The sequence below is a fragment of the Rana temporaria genome, chromosome 2 (assembly GCF_905171775.1).
Source record: "Rana temporaria chromosome 2, aRanTem1.1, whole genome shotgun sequence".
In the NCBI taxonomy this organism is placed as follows: Eukaryota; Metazoa; Chordata; class Amphibia; order Anura; family Ranidae; genus Rana; species Rana temporaria.
The window spans coordinates 243,595,502-243,618,985 of NC_053490.1; the positions used below are offsets into that span (position 1 = coordinate 243,595,502).

At 41.5% G+C, this 23,484-nt stretch overlaps 1 protein-coding gene across 2 annotated transcripts in view; it reads left to right on the forward strand.

Moving 5' to 3' along the window:
- The window catches only part of P2RX1 (purinergic receptor P2X 1), a 93,037-nt gene extending 70,358 nt beyond the window's left edge, over positions 1 to 22,679 (forward strand). For both annotated transcript variants that reach the window (XM_040336718.1, XM_040336719.1), the window contains 4 exons: positions 3,948 to 4,013; positions 7,774 to 7,869; positions 12,747 to 12,872; positions 20,920 to 22,679. In XM_040336718.1, the coding sequence (XP_040192652.1) occupies positions 3,948 to 4,013; positions 7,774 to 7,869; positions 12,747 to 12,845 (261 nt within the window). In that variant the 3' untranslated portion in view covers positions 12,846 to 12,872; positions 20,920 to 22,679. The remainder of the gene's footprint in view (positions 1 to 3,947; positions 4,014 to 7,773; positions 7,870 to 12,746; positions 12,873 to 20,919) is intronic.
- The last annotated feature ends 805 nt before the right edge of the window (positions 22,680 to 23,484 follow it).

Sequence of the window (23,484 nt, forward strand, 5' to 3'; positions counted from 1 at the left end):
GTGGTGCAAAATGTGAGAATGTTCTCAGTACACAAATACTCATGCCCTCCTAAATAGAGATGGCCTACCGGTTCGCCCAACGGTCGTTTCGCGGTGAACTTTGCGTGTTCACGGTCCGCCAAACTGGTGGACATCTGGCGATGTTCGCTGCGGTCCGCAATGTTACATGGGTAAGAACTTTGACCTATGACACATCCATCAGGTGGTGCAGGACAGCCAATTGAGACATTTCAGCACATGGACATACCTCCTACCTTCTAAATAGACCTGATCTGGCCGCCATCTTACATTCTGCTTTTTGTCAGTGTAGGGAGAGGGTGCTGTTTGGAGCAGGGACAGGCTGTATTCTATCAAATAGCTATCTAAAAGGTCCACAAAAGTCATTTTAAGGACTGGTATAGGTGTGCTACTTACTTGCTGTGCAGTACATGATAGTGTGTAATACATTCATATACTTTTTGTCAGTGTAGGGAGAGGTTGGCGTTTCCAGCAGGGACAGACTTTAGCGACACAAATCGCTACCTAACAGGTCCACAAAAGTCCTTTCAAGCACTGGTATAGGTGTGCTACTTGCTGTGCAGTACATGATAGTGTGTAATACATTCATATACTTTTTGTCAGTGTAGGGAGAGGATGGCATTTCCAGCAGGGATAGACTTTAGCAACACAAATCGCTACCTAATAGGTCCACAAAAGTCCTTTCAAGCACTGGTATAGGTGTGCTAATTGCTCTGCAGTATATAGGTGTAATATACACGTATAATATACTTTCGAATATAGAAAGCATATTATAGTGGATTTGTATTGTGACTGGCGGTGTATTTGGTTACTGCTGAATTTTTGCCTCTTTCGCTGCGTTACCTCTGCTACACACATTAAAAAAAAAATCCTGAAAAAAAAGTTTCATAACTGGTGCGATAAACCAGTGGCCCCCCATAACGACAGATTTTGTTATATACCTTCTTCCACATATACTGTGCTTCTCTAGAGACTTTTGTTGTCACAGGGTCATTTAAAAAATGACAGGCAGAGGAAGAGGTAGGCCCTTCCGCAGGGGTGGTAGGGGTAGGGCAGGAGCACCAGGCCGGAACCAAAGTGGGAAGTGGCACAATGTTCATTCGATTACGTCAAAGGACGCACCAGACTTGGTTAAGTGGCTCGCCACCAACACCACCATATACCCTCACATTTATAAAAACGAATGAAGCATGGATCTCGGAGGAATTCAACACATGTGACCAGTAAACCATGTTTCATTTAAATTCAGGTGAACGCCTGTGGGCTAATTTTTTGGGCCTGTACTGGCCGACACTTTTTTCTGTATCCGGTGAATGCCTAATGTACCACCAGCCACAGAATACAAAGTTGTGTGCTGTCCGGTGAACGCCTGTGGCCTAATTTTTGGGGCCTGTAATGGCCGACACTTACTTCTGTATCCATTGAATGCCTAATGTACCACCAGCCACAGAATACAAGGTTGTTTGCTGTCCGGTGAACGCCTGTGGCCGTGGGCTAATTTTTGGGGCCTGTAATGGCCGACACTTACTTCTGTACCCGGTGAATAGCTTAATGTACCACCAGCCACAGAATACAAGGTTGTTTGCTGTCAGGTGAACGCCTGTCGGCTAATTTTTGGGGCCTGTAATGGCCGGCACTTACTTATGTATCCGATTTTTCACTTAATACTTCTGGTAGGTCAGTGTTCATGTTGTGGGACTATTTGTGCACAGCAAGTAAGTATTTTGTGGCTGCAAATATGACCTGCAGGTTTTTAATATTTGCCTGCCATTAAAGTCAATGGGGCCCGCCGCGAACTTGCGGTTCGCGGACATTTGTGAAAGTTCGTGGTTAGCTTTCGCAAACCGTCCCGTAGGATGTTCGTTCATCACTACTCCTAAATTGTCATTGCTTAAGGATATACTCTATGTGAGATTTTTCCTCATTCTTTACATGACCTTGCCACCAGTTATTATCGTGCATACCAGACATATTTTGTCTTTAAAGTCTTACACTTTAAAACATTTGCTTTTAAAGTCAATTAAATAATTTAGCAGGAAACGGGTTTCAAACTGGTTCTTGCTAGTTCACTAAGGGGCCTATATATAAAGCAGTAAATGTGACATTAATGAAACATTTTCTGTAGGTGAATCAGTCAATGAAATTTAACATGCACCAGGAAGCTTCACCTTAAGTGAATATTTGGTTAACATCAAAGTTAATGCTTTATAAATATACCTCAAAGTTTGGATATTTGCAAAGTTTTTTGGCTGCATTATTTTCAGTACCCCATGACTTCTGACAGCCTTCTACCATGCTGTGGATGCTAATCCCGTGCCTACTCACCTTTTTTAAATAGCCAGTTGGCAGGCCTTGTGTCTGCAGACACTACCCAATGTAAAAACATTGGACAAGCTTAGCAATCACTGTTATCTGAGTGTACTAGTGACAAACATGTCTGCTCAATTTTGTTCAGGTAGTGTTTATTCAGTGAATGTTGTAGTGAATCATTGTATTAGTATTGAGGAATGATTCCAGTAATGTTTTTCTGTCTCTATCCAGATCTCATATTAGCTTTTGATACATTTGATCATGAATTAATATTATGGATTGCAAAATTGTGGTTCTCTGTAGTCTAGTGTTAGGTTAGCTATACAAGCTGTGAATGTGCTACATCTTAAGATTTCTCAGGGGTCAGTCTTGGATCTTTTAGCTGAATTGCATCATCAATTCTAATTGTAATGCAAGGATTCAGCTTCATAATTTTAAAAATAATTCTAAAAACATATCTATTGACTATCGTGGCTAACTTGTTTTTAATACATATTGGAGATGTCAATTATCTGTATTTTATATCTTAATTATTTCTGTAAGCTATTTTGTTTTAAAGGAAGCCATGTAAATAACGTTTAGGCTTGATGTACACGGAATGTTTTACAACCTCTCCTGAACGATTTAACTTGACAGATAGTAACTGATGTTTAAAAAAAACTTCTGTTTTGCCACGTTTAATGCTGTGGTTAGCTGCATTTACGTTTAGAAGCATTTTTTTTTTCAAATAGTCAAATTTATAAACTGAAAAAAAAAAAAAAAATTAGTTACTGCGTTTACACGTGTTTAAAAGCTGTTACAGGCGTTTCAAATGCCTCTGAACATCCATCCTGAATGCTTTTTTTTGCTTTCCAAAATATGCTTCTAACCTCAACTGCCTAGAAATGACTGTAAACGAACCTGTGTACATGTACTGATAAGATAACAAAGAGGAGAGCTCCTAAACGTCTGTTTAAAGTGGAGGTTCACCCCAAACCCTTTTTTTTTAACATTAGATTGAGGCTCGTTTTGTCAAGGGGAATCAGGTGTTTTTTTTACAATCAAAGCAGTACTTACCGTTTTAGAGATCTTCTCTGCCGGGTATGGGCTGCGGACTGGGCGTTCCTACTTGATTTACAGGCTTCCGACGGTCGCATACATCACGTCACGATTTTCCGAAAGTAGCCGAACGTCGGTGCGCAGGCGCCTTATAGAGCCGCACCGATGTTCGGCTTCTTTCGGCTACTCGTGAAGCGATGTATGCGACCGTCAGAAGCCTGTCGGAAGCCTGTCAATCAAATAGGAACGCCCAGTCCCGAAGACCATACCCGGAAGCAGGGGAGAATATCGCTCTCTAAAACGGTAAGTACTGCTTCGATTACCTTTTGACAAAATGAGCATCAATCTAATGTTGAATTTTTTTTTTCGAGTAAACTCCCGCTCTAACTGTGGCAGTGTACATGAAGCCTTAGTAATAACAGTCATAGTACTACTTTCTTTTAAACACATTTTCCATCAAATTCACTATATGAAAAATGTAATTATCTAAGTGGTATTGAGTCACAGACACTATCATTTTCCATAGCTCAAATGTCTTGCATTCTTGAGCCAGAATCAAAACAGCTTTATGTTTATTTCAGGGAGGAAAATTTAATATAATCCCAACAATGACAACAATAGGTTCAGGAATTGGTATTTTTGGAGTGGTAAGTTAAAATAGGAATTCATTACTCTTATTTATTTATATTGAATTCTTTTAGACATTATATGATACAAAATAAACAGCGTTGCAAAGTTTTTTGTTTTTACCTTGGTTATATTTGTGGGCCTTTCCGAACTACCTTTCGTTTTCTTGATATTCTGCATTTAAATGTTGTAATTCACAGTGACCTCGTGTGGTACAAAGTAGTATTGCAAATAAATAGTAAATCAAATGTAGACTCTTCCTGCTCAGTAATATACGAAAATGAAACTGATATACAGAATTAAAATAGAAACAGATCTATTTCTACCTGTAACTCATATTGAAAAATTTTAATCTGAATAGCCAGCCCTAGCAGCTGACCATTCAGCTATGACACAGACACTGGAGGATCAGTCAAAAAAAAACAATGCAGTGGCATATTGGTCACTATTAAAACTTATTCCAAGGAACACCATTCAGCTGAACTGCGGCACATTAATCACTTCAATCACTGTACCTTTATACCCTTATGCAGTAATTACCTTTGAGCTATTCATTTGGAAATAACTTAGTCATTACATACTGTGCATTAGTGAGTAATACATATAGCATTTTCTGGAAGAAGCAACACTTGTTTAGGAAAACTTAATGTATTTTATTTTATTTGCAATTTAACTAAAAAATAATTAAAAAACTAAAACAAATCTAGTTCAACTAGTGTTAACTTTTAAACTGCTAGTAACACTCTCAATCTAAAGTGCAAATTGTATTGTGTGGTTTGTTTCATTTCAAATGACACTGGGTCTGATTATAAAAGAAAAAATTGCTCTTCAATTATTTCAACCATTCGTAATTTTCCTAATATATGTATTTCCTTTGCTCGATTGTCTTGTGCTTTTTATAGGCAATAATGCAGTATATATCCAGATTGTGGTATTTCAGGAAAAACTACTGCTATATTGCCACTAGATGGCATAGATTGTAGGAAATAATAATAAAGTTTACATATGAATGGTAAATATGTAAACAAAAAATAAGCAAAATTAATAACTAAATAGAGAAGGGACTTTGAAGAGGGAGGAAGCCCTTATCATACTATGTACTCCCAAATAATCTAAGCATTTTTCAGGGCATTGCAAAGTTCGCACATGTTTTATATTGTTTTGCTCTTTCAAAAATGTTGTTTTAAAATAAAAAGTCATATGAACTGATATTGACATCCATAAATTATGTGAAAAGTTATTTTAACCACTTCCATACCGGGCCTATTCTGGCACTCCTCTCCTACATGCAAAAATCATAATTTTCTTGCTAGAAAATTATTTAGAACCCCCAAACACTATATATGTTTTTTAGAAGACACCCTAGGGAATAAAATGGTGGTCATTGCAACTTTTAATCTCGCACGATATTTGTGCAATAATCTTTCAAATGCCTTTTTAAGGGAAAAAAAAACGGTTTCATGAATTAAATAACAAAACAGTTACCCCAATTTTTTTGTATAATGAGATTATGTTACGCCAAGTAAATAGATACCTAACATGTTACGCTTTAAAATTGTGCACACTAATGGAATGGCACCAAACTTACAGTACTTAAAAATCTCCATAGGCGACGCTTATTTTTTTTTTTTTTTACAGGTTACCAGTTTAGAGTTACAGAGGAGGTATAGTGCTAGAATTGTTGCTGGTACTCTAATGCACGCGGCGATACCTCACATGTGTGGTTTGAACGGTGTTTACATATGTGGGCGTGTGTGTTCGCTTCTGAGTGCGAGCTACCGGGGACAGGGGCGTTTTACATTTTTTTTTTTGCATCACTTTTATTCCTATTACAAGGAATGTAAACATCCCTTGTAATAGGAATATATTTCAAGACAGGTACTGTTTATGGATAGATGCGGTGTCAATAAGACTCCACATCTCTCCTTCAGGCTGGAAAGCATGAGATCGTGAAAAAAAAAACACTGATCTCATGCCGACAGCCGCGATTGCAGCTTTGTTTACGTCCGTGTACCCGGTGTGACGTCATAACATCGTGCCCGGGCCTCCAACGGGCATAGAGATGACTGGGGATCATCTGGTCCCCAGTCATCTCTATGCTTCCCATCCGATGCCGGCGGATCGTTTCTCTGGGTCTCCGATGGCACGGGAGAGCCCGGAGAAGCACCGGATGGTGGCGGGAGGGGGGGGGATGTCCCCTCCCGTCACCTATAAGAACGATCAAGCGGTGGAACTGCCGCTATGATTGTTTTTATGGTGCACAGAATTACCGGCAGAAAACAGTGATATCTGAATGATGCCTGTAGCTGCAGGCATCATTCAGATATCACCACTGAAAGTCCAGGACGTATGATATGATGTCCTTGGGCGGGAAGTGGTTAAAGTTGATCAGCATTCAAAACAAGGGACATCTTCAGCGTAAAAAAAAAAAAAACTTAAAGACAGAAATGTCCTAGGAAATAAATGTGTTGTAATCAAAGGAACACTAAAGGTTCATTTTTATTAGATCAATTGATTGCTGTAAGCTAGAGCATTTAAATTACCTCGTTTTTCCTTTTGACCTCCAAAATACAGTAATCCAGGTTTGAAAATGCCATTTCCTGTCTCTCCTCTTCTTGCTTTCCACCAGCATCTGAGCTGTTTTGCATGGTGGAAAGCAGAATGTGCTCACCCCCTCCCTATGAGTACAGCCCTGCGTGAAGATGCTCTCTTATCCCTCACAGGCATGGAGGCTAAGCCTAATGGGAACTGTAGTTCCCATTAGGCCATGATGTAGCAAGAATGAATGCGCACCGAAAACCAGGAAGTCAGTGAGAATAACGATTCAGGAGTGACGGAGGTGAATAAAACATTACTTTTTACTTTATCAGCTACTGTCAGACTTTAATTTAAGAGGAAAATATTTTTGTCTTTACAACCCCTTTAAGGCTTGTATTTATAAAAAAAAACATTTGCATAGCAGTTCGGCCATTGAACGTGCACATACCTTTGTTCTATGCAAATAGGGGAAAAAACAAATACTATATGCTATTTCCTGTGCTAGATGAATGTTTTTAAACAGAAAATCTGCATTTGGCCTCTAGATGGTGTTAAGTATCATCGGGAAATCTTATGGTACTTAGTAGCATCTAGTGGCCAAATGAAATGAAATGAAAAACAATCATCCACAATGGGAAATTGCCTAATAACATTTGAATTTTACCCCATTTACATAGAACAAATGTACAGTATATGCACTTTCACTGGGTGAATTGCTATGCAATTTTTTTTTTATAAATACTCAGTGTTGGTGTGCAGCTTTAGTGCTTCTTAGCGATTCTTTCGTTTTGTACAATTTCTTGATAGACTGTTTAAAAATACATCATATAACCTAAATGAACACATATTCTGCAGGAGAAAGTTTAAACATGAGAAAGGAAAAATTTCAAACGGAAAGTATATCTTATTAAGCTTTTATCCCTGGTTCACACTGGTGCGATTTGACATTTGCCGGCAATGGCACCGTCCTAATCGGTGCAACGCTGCATTTGCGGCACCGCACAGATGTCTAAAAGTAGTTTCTGTACTACTTTTGGCGATTTCAGGGTGTGATTTCCATTAACATCTGTGTAGAAACCTGCAAAGATGTCTGTGAAATCGCTGCCGTAATCAGGACCGACATGTAGGAGGGAAGTTGTGTGAGTTCAGCTGAACTAGCACAGCTTCATTCCGCAGCTCATTATGAACCTGGGCTTAATGTTGTGTTTAATCTGAGTGACTTGATATTTCTTATGTCTTCAGGCAACCGTCGTATGTGACCTATTGTTATTGCACATCCTTCCCAAACGGAACTACTACAAGGGGAAAAAATTTAAGCATACAAAAAATGAAGAAAAGGTAACTGAAATGGCGAATTGTTTTTGTTGACATTACAGGGGCCTTAAATGAGTACATTCACAGTAAAAATTGACTAGGAAAAATATGTGGTCTGCCATTGCTTGTGAAATAAACTAGTTGCCTGGCTGTCCTGCTGATCTAAATGATGTTAAACAAGTATGGAAATTGGGAAGTTCGGACTTCCCTTCCTACATAATTGTTGTAGGTCAGAAAATGCAGTGTACATATTTGTTCTACAACAGGGACCCTATACCGAGAGCTAACTGAAGACTGTCATTGCTGAACTTAATTTGAGAGTCCAAGAAAAAATAACCAGCGGCACAGTGTAGAAACACTTGTAGGTAACATTTTATTGTTAAGGACAACAACAAAAACCTACCTGAGATCTTTCTCTGACAGGTTTCAACAAACATTTGGGTTGATTGTGGAGATCACCATGATCAAGCCCAGTTTTTGGCTAAAACACATCCAAGAAGGGGATCCCAGGCAAGGTTTTGTGTTGTTGTCTGGAACAATAAAGTTCTACCCAACAAGGAATTTAGGGTGTTCTGATAATTCTCTTAATTAAATGCATAGATGCACCCCTGTCTAGCTTTGGAACTCAACAGCCAAGGAAGCACACAGCGCTTGGGAGTGGCATAGAAATGGTTTTAGTTTTCTATTGTAAATGTCAGTCTCTGGCTTCATTACCACCAGAGTCCTAGAGTCACTAGTCTGGAACAAGCTTACAAATCAGTAATGTGAAGTCACAAATCTTTTCTGCTGGCTGAATCTGGGTCAGTGAATGAAATTAAGGAACTAAGAAAGGATGGAAGGAAAGAATGGTTTCAGTGATATAGCATGTTAAAGGCTTTTTTAATAGATTGTTGGTTTCTCATTCAATGTTTTTATTGACGTCGTTTTCAGGAATAACAGAAAACGAAAGGGGAATAAGGGGTAAACATTTAATCATATTTAAGGACATATGAAATAAATGGGTATAACTGAAAGAACAGTTATAATAAACACATGTTAACATTGTAATCTATTATAAGGTATAAGATCAAGAAAATCATCCGGCATTCCCCAGACACCCCATCTTGGAACAAGTAGTGTCGTGAGGGGTGGACGAATCATTTAACAATCAAATACCGAATCAATACATCCTTATTAAAGAATAAAGATCGAATAACAGTAGTCTGGATATAAGTAAAATTTCAAAAAAAGAATAAAAAAAAAAAAAAATGAATCTAAATTCATAAGTAAATAAATAAAACACAGTATAGAGATAATAAAATCACTATCAACAAGTTCGAATTAATTTTCATACATCTAAACTATCTCAATAGTCAGGCCCAAGGATCATGGAGTTTGTAGGTATTTAATCCACGGGGACCATATCTCGTCAAATTTTGCTTGTTTGTCTTTGAGGATGCTGGTCAATTTTTCATTGACCATAATCCATGAAAGTTTATTTTTTAACACTCTAATACTTATAATTGAAGTTTTCCATGCACATGCTATCGCAATCTTGGCAGCAGAGAAAATAAAAAAAATAAGAACCAGAAGACGACTAGGGATCCCGTTAAACAAGTCTACAAATTGTGCTGCTTTAGGATTAATAGGTATATTGGGCCAAATTCTCAAAAGAGATACGCAGACTTAACTGCTGTTCAGCCTGCGTATCCCTGTGCCTAACTTTGGAAACGATTCTCAAAAGGCTTTTTCCAAAGTTAGGCAGAAAATCTGACATGTGTGAAGCCTCGTACACACGGCCGAGGAACTCGACGTGCCAAACACATCGAGTTCCTCGGCCAGTTCAGCACTGAAGCCGCCGAGGAGCTCGGCGGGATGAGTTCTCCCATAGAACAACGAGGAAATAGAGAACATGTTCTCTATTTCCTCGCCGAGCTCCTCGTCGGCTTCCTCGGCCGAAAGTGTACACACGGCCAGTTTCCTCAGCAGAATTCAGCCAGAAACTCGGTCGGAAGCTGAATTCTGCCGAGGAAACTGGTCGTGTGTACGAGGCCTAAGACACTTACACGGTCAGATTTTAGGATGCAGTACCGCATCCGCCACTGGGGGCATTTCTCATTGAAATGCAGCTTTGCGTATGCAAATGAGGACTTAAGCAGATTTTCAAAGCATTTCAGCACTTTGATTTCTGCCTAAGTTCCGAATTTGCCGGCGCAAAACTAGGGCTGGTTTTATAATGTGGAAAGTTAGCCAAACCTTGTAAAGGCCCATTCCAGCGACGGCATTTGGTATGCATTCCTGAGGGAGAACTCCACGGCAATTTTTAAATTCAAAACCGGCATGGGTTCCCCCCCAGGAGCATACCAGGCCCTTAGGTCTGGTATGGGTTGTAAGGAGACCCCCCCACGCCGAAAAATTGACGTAGGGGGTCCCCCTACAATCCATACCAGACCCGTATCCAAAGCACGCTACCCGGCCGGTCAGGAAAGGAGTGGGGACGAGCGAGCGTCCCCCCCCCTCCTGAGCCGTGCCAGGCCTCATGCCCTCAACATGGGGGGTTGGGTGCTCTGGGGCAGGGGGGCGCACTGCGGGCCCCCCCACCCCAGAGCACCCTGTCCCCATGTTGATGAGGACAGGACCTCTTCCCGACAACCCTTGCCGTTGGTTGTCGGGGTATGCGGGCGGGGGCTTATCGAAATCTGGGAGTCCCCTCAAATAAGGGGGCCCCCAGATACCAGCCCCCCACCCTAAGTGAATGGATATGGGGTACATCGTACCCCTATCCATTCACCTGGAGGCAAAAAGTAAAATTTAGTAAACACACAACACAAGGCTTTTTAAAATAATTTATTATTCTGCTCCGGATGCCCCCCCTGTCTTCGTTATTAGCTCAATTAGCAGGGGGGGGCTTCTTCTTCCACTCTCCGGGGGTCTTCTTCCACTCTCCGGGGGGGGTCTTCTCCGCTCTCCGGGGGGGGCTTCTCCGGACTCCGGGGGGCTTCTTCCATCTTCTCCCCTCTTCCGCTGTTGACTCGGCGAACCCCGGTTCTTCTGCAGATGTCCGGTGCCTTCTTCTTCAGCGCTGGCTGCCTGCTATGTTTGTGTGTTAGCTCAATTTCTAACAGGCAGCCAGCGCGGTCTTCTGTGGCGTCAGGGTCTTCTGGTCTTCTCCCCTCTTCCGATGTTGCCTCGTCGCCTGTTGTCGCTGTAATGATAGAAGCGCGCCTTGCATCACATTTATATAGGCATCACCGTCCCATCATGCTCCGGCAGGTACCCACGTGGTGGGTGCACGTGGGTAGGCACCCACCACGTGGGTACCTACCGGAGCATGATGGGACGGTGATGCCTATATAAATGTGATGCAAGGCGCGCTTCTATCATTACAGCGACAACAGGCGACGAGGCAACATCGGAAGAACAGAAGACAAGACCCTGACGTCACAGAAGACCGCGCCGGCTGCCTGTTTGAAATCGAGCTAACACACAAACATAGCAGGCAGCCAGCGCTGAAGAAGAAGGCACCGGAGAGCTGCAGAAGAACCGGGGTTCGCCGAGTCAACAGCGGAAGAGGGGAGAAGATGGAAGAAGCCCCCTGGAGTCCGGAGAAGCCCCCCCCGGAGAGCGGAGAAGACCCCCCCCGGAGAGCGGAAGACCCCCGGAGAGTGGAAGAAGAAGCCCCCCCTGCTAATTGAGCTAATAACGAAGACAGGGGGGGCATCCGGAGCAGAATAATAAATTATTTTAAAAAGCCTTGTGTTGTGTGTTTACTAAATTTTACTTTTTGCCTCCAGGTGAATGGATAGGGGTACGATGTACCCCATATCCATTCACTTAGGGTGGGGGGCCGGTATCTGGGGGCCCCCTTATTAAAGGGGACTCCCAGATTCCGATAAGTCCCCTCCCGCAGACCCCGACAACCAATGGCAAGGGTTGTCGGGAAGAGGTCCTGTCCTCATCAACATGGGGACAGGGTGCTCTGGGGTGGGGGGGCCCACAGTGCGCCCCCCTGCCCCAGAGCACCCAACCCCCCCATGTTGAGGGCATGCGGCCTGGCACGGCTCAGGAGGGGGGGGACGCTCGCTCGTCCCCACTCCTTTCCTGACCGGCCGGGTAGCGTGCTTTGGATACGGGTCTGGTATGGATTGTAGGGGGACCCCCTACGTCAATTTTTCGGCGTGGGGGGGGTCTCCTTACAACCCATACCAGACCTAAGGGCCTGGTATGCTCCTGGGGGGGGAACCCATGCCGTTTTTTTCTTTGAAAATTGGCATGGAGTTCTCCCTCTCAGGAATGCATGCTGAGCGACGCTGACATTTTTTTTTATAATTATTTGTTTTCCCGGCGCGTCTTTTTTTTTCACCCGTCGCAACTTTAGTGTCCCGTCGAAATTCTCAAAGCCGACCGGCGTTAATTACGTTCGCGCGCTGCACGTCGGGAAAATGACGTCACACGCATGCGCAGTACGGTCGGCGCGGCAGCGCGCCTCATTTAAATTTTAAACGCCCCCAGGAGAGGAGGACCGCCTTACGACGGCGGCACTTAAGTTACACAGCGTGTAATTTCTACCTAAGTGCTTTGACGATCAGGCACTTAGGTAGAAATTTTAAGTCAGTGTAACTTAACTGCTGAAATTTAAGTTACGCAGAGTTTTTGAGAATTTGGCCCATTATGTCCAGTCATTGAGCGGATCAACATGAAAACTTTGACCCAAAAATGTTGTACCTTGGGACAGGTCCACCAGACATGAAACATGGTACCAACTTGTCCGCATTCTCTGAAGCATAGGGGTGAAGCATCAGGATATATTTTGGCCAATTTTGCCGGAACTAAATAAATAAATAAATAAATAAATACACTGTTGGTTTCAAATACACTGATGTATTTTCACCTTCTGCACTTATTACTTCTCTTTATATCAGAACACTATAAATAAAGAAGACGGGGTGGGCTATTCAAATAACAGTCAACAAGACAACTCCCAAACCTCTGGGATTCCTGTAGCAACCGCTGCCAGTTAACATCTAACCAACCTTCAACAACACAGGGTAAGTAAATGATATCTCTAAGACCCCATTCACACCTGAGCATTTTGTAGCTTGAAGCCTCAAGCTACAAAACGCTGGAGGGGAAAAAAATCTATTATTCTCTATGGAGAAGGTTCACATCTCCACTCCAAAATGCCTGAAGCCAGAAGCTCCAAAACGCCTGAAGCTCACACAAGTTCTTGGACCTTTTTTTAGGCAGATTTTTTGCGTTTTTCTGCTTTTTACATTGGTGACCTTTTGACCTGTAGAAAACCGCTGCAAAAACGCGGTAAAAAAACGCAGCAAAAATCATGGCAAAATCGATGTAAAATTGCGTGACGTTCTGCCTGAAAACGCTATGCTCAGGTGTGAATGGGGCCTAAAAATTGATCAAAGCATAATAAAAATGTTACCAAGTACTATTTGAAATACTTGGGTGTCTATTATTTTTTTTTACCCAAGAATTTTACAGATGATTCACATATATCTAATGGAATCTTATGTGAAAAATGACTGAATCCTGGGTGAAAACATTGTTAAATAGACCTCTTAATGTATATCTATTCTAGAGCAAAACTTTTGTTTTATAGTTTTGTATAGAGTAATGTTTTTCTTGTTTTTATTTATTTATTTTTGCTGTCTGTGTCTCACTAAGATTTCACTTAATTTCCTATCTTGAAAAACATACAGTGCCTTGAGAAAGTATTCATACCCCTTGACATTTTCCACATTTTATCATGTTACAACCAAAAATGTATTTTATTGGGATTTTATGTGATAGACCAACACAAAGTGGTACATAATTGTGAAGTTGAAGGAAAATGATAAATGGTTTTCAATTTTTTTTACAATTAAAAATAAAGTGTGGCATGCATTTGTGTTCAGCCCTATCTTTCGCTGCAATTACAGATGCAAGTCTTTTTGGGGATGTCTCTACCAGCTTTTCACATCTAAAGTGACATGTTTGCCCTTTCTTCTTTGCAAAATAGCTCAAGCTCTGTCAGATTGGATGGAGAGCGTCTGTAAACAGCAATTTTCAAGTCTTGCCACAGATCCCTTGTAGCTTTGGCTGTATGTTTAGGGTCGTTGTCCTGCTGGAAGGTAAACCTCCACCCCAGCCTCAATTCTTTTGCAGACTCTAACATTGCCCTGTATTTGACTCCATCCATTTTCCCATCAACTCTTACCAGCTTCCCTGTCCCTCCTGAATGGTGTGCTCAGGTTGATGTGCATTGTTATGCCGCATACACACGATTTTCCATCAGAAAAACCTTGGATGGTTTTTCCAATGGAATTCCGCTAAAGCTTGGCTTGCATACACATGGTCACACAAGTTCTCTGAACTTTCGTCCGTCAAGAACGTGGTGACGTACAACACTAGGATGAGCCGAGAAAATTAAGTTCAATGCTTCCAAGCATGCATCAAATTGTTTCCGAGCATGCGTTGGAATTTTGCGCGTCGGAATTGCTACAGACAATCGTAAATAAAATTCCGTCTAAAAATTTGAGAACCAGCTCTCAATCTATTGTTGGCGGAAATTCCAACAGCAAAAGTCAGATATAGCATACACAAGGTCGGAATTTCCGTTCAAAATCAGACTTTTGCCATTCGTTTTCCACCACACATAGTGTCTTGCTTTTAGGTTAAAAAGTTTAATTTTGGTCTGATCTGACCAGAGCACCTTTTTCCACATGTTTTCTGTGTCCCCCACATGGCTTCTCGCAAAGTAAAAACGGGACTTATTATGGCTTCCAATCAACAAGACTGATTGGAAGAGTTGGAGAAAGTCTGTAGAATTACAGCTTAAAGACACTATAACAAATGTTGAAGAAAGTGTGATGCAGGTGCAGATGCAGGCTCGGTTCACATCTGTGGGCGTGGTTGTGGGTGCAGGAATCGCAGTGATTCCTGCACCTGCAACCACCTGCAGTGAAAATGCTCTGCGGAATCATGCAGGCCGGCATTCATTCTGAATGTCACTCCCCACGCATGTAGGGTGGGAACCTCAGGGAAATTGCATGGTCAAAAAGAGTCTAGGGGTGCTCCAGAAGTTCCGGACCCTAAGGAACGAAACGTGTAAACATGCAGAGCTTGAACAAGCACCCCTGCTTTTTACCTGCCTCAGCCATCTACCTTCTTTTCAGGGACATGTACTTGAGCATATGAAACACTACTCGGAAAAATCCACTTGATGGGATAATTTCATCCTAACCTCCTAAAGATTTCGGATAACCATTGTCCTAAACAGACACCTTAACATTTGATTGGAGAATTTTTGTTTTTCCTGAAGCACCACTACCCTTTAAAGATACAATGAAACATTGCATTATCCGGTATAATTGAAACACTGAGTATTTGTGTGAATTGCTGTGAGCAATAGGATCTACCCGCATGATGCGGGAATCCCTTTGTGTGGTTATGCTGATTGAACCTGTGATATCTGTTCCAAACATGGTGAAAAAATAATACCTGAATATATCAGACTTGCAGTGTATAACTTCTTATTATAGTTCTCCTTGTGTCTGAAAACTCCCTGTGTTTTAAATAATCAACTGCCAGGACGAGAGTAGTTGGGACTGACTACATTGTTGGATACATACATCTGCCTACCAGGGTGTTTTTTTCTTTGGACAGTGATATAATACTGTACATACTTTCTTTTGATGAGATAGTAACAACTTTTATTTCATCCTTTTTCAGCCCCACTGACCGACTGACTTGTTACCAGGGTAAAGCATGGGTATTATTAAGTGTGATGATATGTAGTGTTTTCTTCCATTTCAGGATAGTGTGATATAATTGCCTGTATTTTCACAGGAATACACTACCCTGTTTTTAGGAATAAATTGCTAGGGTCCCATCTATAGATGGTTTAGAGCATCAATTAGGTACCTTTAGGGGTTGCATTATATTGGGGAGGGTGGGTCTGTGAACTGTGTGGTTTGCCTCCCCTCTCCTTGATTTATGGAGGAGGGGGGATTCTGCCTTATACAGTCTGCTTTGCTTGTTTGAAGAAATCATCTTAGGGAGGTTTAGACCACTAGGGAATTCCCCTGATTTTAAGGGATTTCCCCATTGGTCTATATAGGGGATCGGGGGTACTGTGCCTTAAATTTTTTTGTACAGTGCCTTGCGAAAGTATTCGGCCCCCTTGAACTTTGCGACCTTTTGCCACATTTCAGGCTTCAAACATAAAGATATTTTTTTGAAGAATCAACAACAAGTGGGACACAATCATGAAGTGAAACGAAATTTATTGGATATTTCAAACTTTTTTAACAAATAAAAAACTGAAAAATTGGGCGTGCAAAATTATTCAGCCCCTTTACTTTCAGTGCAGAAAACTCACTCCAGAAGTTCAGTGAGGATCTCTGAATGATCCAATGTTGACCTAAATGACTAATGATGATAAATAGAATCCACCTGTGTGTAATCAAGTCTCCGTATAAATGCACCTGCACTGTTATAGTCTCAGAGGTCCGTTGAAAGCGCAGAAGAGCATCATGAAGAACAAGGAACACACCAGGCAGGTCCGAGATACTGTTGTGGAGAAGTTTAAAGCCGGATTTGGATACAAAAATATTTTCCAAGCTTTAAACATCCCAAGGAGCACTATGCAAGCGATAATATTGAAATGGAAGGAGTATCAGACCACTGCAAATCTACAAAGGCCTGGCCGTCCCTCTAAACTTTCAGCTCATACAAGGAGAAGACTGATCAGAGATGCAGCCAAGAGGCCCATGATCACTCTGGATAAACTGCAGAGATCTACAGCTGAGGTGGGAGACTCTGTCCATAGGAATACTGCACAAATCTGGCCTTTATGGAAGAGTGTCAAGAAGAAAGCCATTTCTTAAAGATATTGTGACAGGAAGTCAGGTAAATCTGTGGGTGTTGTCACAGACGGGAGATACATTTCTGCCTTGTTTAGACAATATACCAATTATTATCAGGTGTCGGCTGCAGAAGCAGCCAGAAAGATTTAAGGGCGTTGAAAAACTTCAGCTGTACAGAGTGAGGCAATTAAGGCCTCTATAAGTAATCCAGAGGATTACTACTGATTGCTGCATCCTGAGGCGTTTTGAGTGAAGGAGAGCAGTGAACAGAAATACTTCTGAAGAGGTGAGGTGCTATTGATTTTTCTGTGTGATCAAAATCAAAAAGACTATTTGTTTTTCTGCTGTATGACCAGCAGTGTCTGCTCAGCAGTAGTCTGTGCCAGACTCCATAGATAGGTTCTTGTGTGGTGAAGGTAGACGCCCCAAGTGGCCAGGGTTTATTTTATGTTTGATTTTGTTTATGCTGTTTGGATGCTTGCACTTGTTTCCAGCAAGCTAACCCCTTACAATATCCATAAAAAGTGTTGTTTAAAGTTTGACACAAGCCACCTGGGAGACACACCAAACATGTGGAAGAAGGTGCTCTGGTCAGATGAAACCAAAATCAAACTTTTTGGCAACAATGCAAAACGTTATGTTTGGCGTAAAAGCAACACAGCTCATCACCCTGAACACACCATCCCCACTGTGAAACATGGTGGTGGCAGCATCATGGTTTGGGCCTGCTTTTCTTCAGCAGGGACAGGGAAGATGGTTAAAATTGATGGGAAGATGGATGGAGCCAAATACAGGACCATTCTGGAAGAAAACCTGATGGAGTCTGCAAAAGACCTGAGACGGACAGAGATTTGTCTTCCAACAAGACAATGATCCAAAACATAAAGAAAAATCTACAATGGAATGGTTCACAAATAAACATATCCAGGTGTTAGAATGGCCAAGTCAAAGTCCAGACCTGAATCCAATCGAGAATCTGTGGAAAGAACTGAAAACTGCTGTTCACAAACGCTCTCCATCCAACCTCACTGAGCTCGAGCTGTTTTGCAAGGAGGAATGGGCAAAAATTTCAGTCTCTCGATGTGCAAAACTGATAGAGACATACCCCAAGCGACTTACAGCTGTAATCGCAGCAGAAGGTGGCGCTACAAAGTATTAACTTAAGGGGACTGAATAATTTTGCACGCCCAATTTTTCAGTTTTTTATTTGTTAAAAAAGTTTGAAATATCCAATAAATTTCATTCCACTTCATGATTGTGTCCCACTTGTTGTTGATTCTTCAAAAAAAATTACAGTTTTATATCTTTATGTTTGAAGCCTGAAATGTGGCAAAAGGTTGCAACATTCAAGGGGGCCGAATACTTTTGCAAGGCACTGTATATTGCTTTTTAAGCTATTATTAAAAACTTTTTGTAGTTCAACTCTTCAGAGTGTATAGATATCTCTCTCATTTTTTCTTTTTTTCTTTTTGGTTTAGTACATATTTGATTACACCTCCCGACACATATTCGGTGAGTACTGCATACTTTCAACAGGCGGGATTCCCATCCCTTCCATTTTTGTATAGGCATGAGAAAAAACAGATCTTGGCCTTCCTGCAACAACAAACTGAACAAATTTGTAACCAAGCCCAGGGGTCCTCTAGCCTTTGAAGTGGATGTTCTGGTGGTTCCTTGGGCTCAAGTCAAACTGGCTTATGCCATCTCACCAATAAAGATCCCCCCCCCCCATCTGCTGAGCAAGATAGAACAGGAAAGGGTTCTGGTAATTCTTATTGCACCAGATTGGCCCAGAAGAAAGTAGTATACAAACATACTCAGAATTGTGGTGGGCAAGGCCTTCTAAAACAGACCTAGTGGCCCAAGGTACCTTGTTTTATTGTGCTTCTCAAATGCTGGTTTTAACAGTACGGCCGTTGAAACTGAAGTCCCAAAGTATTGGGGTATTTCTGACACAGTATTCCTACCTTACTCCGAGCAAGAAAATCCAACTCTTGTAAGATTTACCATTGCACATGGAAGGCTTAGTTTGCCTGGTGTGAGGACAAGACGCTGAGTTCCAGTAAATTTTCTATGATTTATGTTGTTTTGGCTTTTCTTAAGTCTGGTCTTGACCAGTGTCTGGCACTGAGTGACCTCAAGGGACAGGTTTTATCAATCTCTTTCCAAAAAACTCTTGTCTCACAATCCATTCACAAGATATTTCTTCAAAGCATTGCTTACATAAATCTGCCAATTTGACATTTTGTGTCCTCCTCTGTCACCCTGGGATCTCAACATGGTCCTCTCTGTACTTCAGAAACCTCCCTTTTAATGAATTGTAGATATTCTGTTGGAAGACTTCACTTGTAAGGTTGCCTTCCTGGTAGCCGTTACATCTGTTAAGCGTGTTTTTGAATTGGCAGCTCTTTCCTGTAAAGAGCACTCTCTTGATTGACATAAGGTCAAGGTGGTTTTGAGACCAAAACTCTCCTTTCCTACCTAAGGTGGTCACTTCTTTCCACCTCAAGTAGAGGCTTTGTTCTTCCTTCCCTTTGCCCTTCCCCAAAGCATGACAAAGAAATCGCCCTACATTGCCTAGATGTGGTTAGAGCTGCCGGGATCCCTCTTTGTCCTGCCTGTGGGCCTTTGTAGGATATTAGGAATTCTTTACTTCATGAGTGTGGAGTGTACACAAAAGTCTACCTGCATCCTAAAGTGCAATGTCCAGGCTTTCAAAAACCCATCAATAGGATTGGACATTATCACACAGAAGGTGGAGTGGAACCTGTGGTCATGCAAATAGCAGCCATTAAATTTACCTAACTGATGTGGAAGGCATACTAAACACATAAGTAAAACGTATATAAATGTGGGTGAAAGCTCCTGCGCTGTGTAGGAGACGGGGAAAGGGACGTGACAGAAGAAATGGGGGGGGGGAGATGAGCTAAGGGATGAGTGCGATATAGTGAGCACTGCAGCAAACAAATGGAGAGTCTATCCTTTGTAGACAAAGAAGGGTATATGTAACAGGTGGTAGTTGTCTGCGCTGTGATATGGCTTGATCAAATGAGTGGAATGGGGAAATGGTGAGTGAACGGGCTAGTGAGGCCTGGGGAGTGACAAGTGATGCAGACACATATTAACCTTGCCGGTTTGAAAATAGGTGCAGTCCTGTCTGGACTGTGAAATGATACAGTGAAATTTTACACATAAGGATGTAAGTGAAAATCAAACCAAAAAACTTGAACGTGAACATAAAATCTTAAATGAGTGCAAACCAAAAAGAAAGGGCCACAGTTCAACACTGGAACTGGTGCAGCAGTGATGAAATGATAAAAATGGAAAGGATTCCAAATTCTGCAAAAGGAATACAGTCCTAACCAATCCAAACAAACGCATGCAGCCCACACCTCAGTGATAAGTGCAGCTTACCTTCCAGCTGACATAAAAGGTCAGACACATAGGATATAAACGTTACCAGTTTTCTATTGGGTAAAAATCTTGCTGCCAGTTCTCAATAATTGTTCACACATAGAGAGACAAAAATAATAAAGAAAAAGTTGTTGTAGCCTTGTCTTCCTAGCACTTATACAGCTGTAGGGAAAGGGATTTGATTGGCAAGGTGGTAGATTGAGTCTCCACTTACACAACTTACACAGTGTGTAGGGAAAAAATGCACATCTCCACGAGTGCCGAACTCGTCTCCTGGTACTTCTCACTGTTGACAGCTTGTGGCTCTTTATCTTGTATCAGGCTGTCCACTCGTGTCAGGATAAGGAGAGCAGGGGACGGAGGGAGGAGAAAGTGCACATAGCATAAAACTGTACAGAAACTTTAATGACTAAAACCATAAAATAAAAAACTCACATGGAGCAGTGAGATGGCGATCATGTATCCACGAGCGCCGCGCTCGTCTGCCGTCCGTTCGGTACTGCTCCCGGTTAGTGCTCTGAGTCCCGACGCGTATTCGTCACACCACGTGACTTCATCAGGGGATGTTGATAGCTATGCTATAATGTATGCATGTACTATTTATTTTTATTATAGTTGTTTATATAGAGCATGTTTTTGGAGTGTAGGAGTAAACTGTAGTACCTGGAGGAAATTCATGCATGCACAGTGAGAACTTACAAACTCCATGCAATGAATTTTTTACTTTATTTTTGTGATAGCACGTTTCAATCCACTAAATTAACAAATCAATCAATTTGTGAAAACAAATTCTTACTATTTTCTTTCTATTTTTCAGAAGTTCAACAGCTGGAAAATGCTCCATATTTTGGTTATCTGGTTTAAATCAGCACATCCCTGCTGCAGAATAAACTTCCTGGCGAATGCATACTAGATATTTTGGAAGAACTGACTTTAAAAGAGAACTGAATTAATAAAGTAATGCAAACATATTTAGATCCCAAAACCCAAACAGTCCATCCAATAGATGTGCCATTGGTATTTTGGGGGTCTCCCTAATGTGTTTGATCAGTTCCATATATCTGGAGAGAAGAATTTTTGATATCTGACAATCCATAACAAGTTTCGAAAATAGAAATGGATGTATGTGACATGACTAACTGCTATGGTGAACCATACCGCATAAGGATGAAGATCCAGTTCAAAGAATAAATGCTTTTCATCGCTATTCTTTCTTTTAAAAGTAACATCTGTGAGATGAAGGTATTTTCCTATTCAGAATATGTTCTGCAAATTTGTGCCTTCAATGAAACTTTTTGTTGCTTTTGAATAACCTTTTGTTTACAGTAGAGGGTGCATTATTCCTGTGTATATATTCCAATATATATATATATTTCAACATCTTACTATGCTAGTAACTGGCAAGGGGGAACAAAATCAGAAACCCTGTATGTGAATATTGAGTAGGGTTTTTATTCATTTGGTTTATCATAGTGCTATTAGCACTAAATGTCATTGCTATGAACTTGTTTATACTGTATTCATATAACACGGCACTATTTTTCCCAAAGCAATTTTCCAGGTTGGCCAGTAGGCACCTCCAGTGCTGTGTATAGAGAAGCGGTGCAATTATCTAGTGACTGACCTGAATCGTAAAGCAGTCTAAAGTACCTATTCATGCAATTGGAAGTGCTTTCAAGACCAGTGGTTGCCATGGGTATAGGGGTGAAAGTTTTGGACTCATGATACTTGATTCATGTAGTTAGCAGTCCCTCAAGACCAGTGGTTGGCATGGGTATGGGGGTGAGTATTTCGGGCTCTTGATGCACAAGTTAATAGCTGCATTTTAAGCGCAGACCTTTAGCTGTTATTCTTTGCAGGCTGCATGAAAAAATAAATGCTTTTCTCTACCTCACAAGGAATCAGAACCCCCCGCCCCACACCCTCACCGACACACATATACACACACCGCCACAGTTTTCTGGCATCTTTTTATATCCTGTTGTAATGCTGAGGATTTGCTAATGCCCACCACTAGAATAAGGTCCTGGAAGATGAGAGACAGGCTTTGCATCTCTGCATTAGGTTGATTAAGCAGACTTGGGGGGGAAAGGTAACAGTTAATGCTGAACCATACCTTGCAGTGGGACTATTCCCTCACTTTAAGGTTTCAAGGGTTAAATGATAATCCAGCTCTAGGGTCAGGGCCATCTTTAAAATAGGGCAAAAGGAGCAGCTGCCAGAAAAAAAGTTAAAGGGGATTGTAAACCCTTGTGGTTTTTCACCTTAATGCAGTCTATGTATTAATGTGAAAAACCTTCAGTAGTGCTGTATCCCCATTGTAAGATTCACCCGTTATTCCTGTTCTAGTGACTACTCAAAATTTAGATTTTCTTTCACTTCAATGATAACGGTCACCAGGAAAAATAAAGAGGGGACACAGGCAGCGATAACAACTCCCTCTCTACTCTAATCTTATCTAACATTTAAAAAATTGCCTTAAATTATACTTTAAGATAAAGTGTAAAACCTAACCAAACACAAACTACATTTCTAAAGGATTCCAATATTAATGCTGGAGTTTTTATATATATATATATATATATATATATATATATATATATATATATATATATATATATATATATATATATATATTCATTCAAGGACAAAAGACGGGACACATGCTCCGCTGCTGCAATCCATTTACTGAAGAATATTTGAAAAATACAAACTTACAAACATCACTGTTCTTCGTCAGGCTGGTCAGGCTGTGTACACAGCCTGACCAGCCTGACGAAGAACAGTGATGTTTGTAACTATGCAGTAGCATATTGGCAGTACAAGTTTGTATTTTTCAAATATTCTTCAGTTAGGGCCCTTTCACACGTACGGACAAATGGTCCGTTTATTACAAGTTTGTTTACGGACTTGTAATGTATCCCTATGGGATTGCAGACGTTAGCGGATGATGCATCTGCTAACGTCCGCAACCATCCGCGTCCGCAAAGATCCGCTTTTGCGGACGGAAGAAAACCCTATTTTTCTTCCGTCCGGCGTAACGGATCGGATGAATACGGACACACGGTCCGTATTTATCCGATTCCCCATAGGGGAGAGCGGAGTAGAGACAGGGCGGTCTCTGCACTGTGTGCGGGGACCGCCCTGTCCGCCGACAGCTCAGCGGGGATTAACGGAGGAATCCCCGCTGAGCCAAACGGTCTAACGGAGCGGATCAATACGGATCCGCTCAGTGTGAAAGAGCCCTAAATGTATTGCAGCATCGGAGCATCTGTCCCGTCTTTTGTCCTTGACTGAATATTGGTGGATAAAGTGGGAGCCCACCCTGACATTGCTCTAGCAACAGAGATTATTGAATAAGAAAGTAACCCACCTGTGTGTA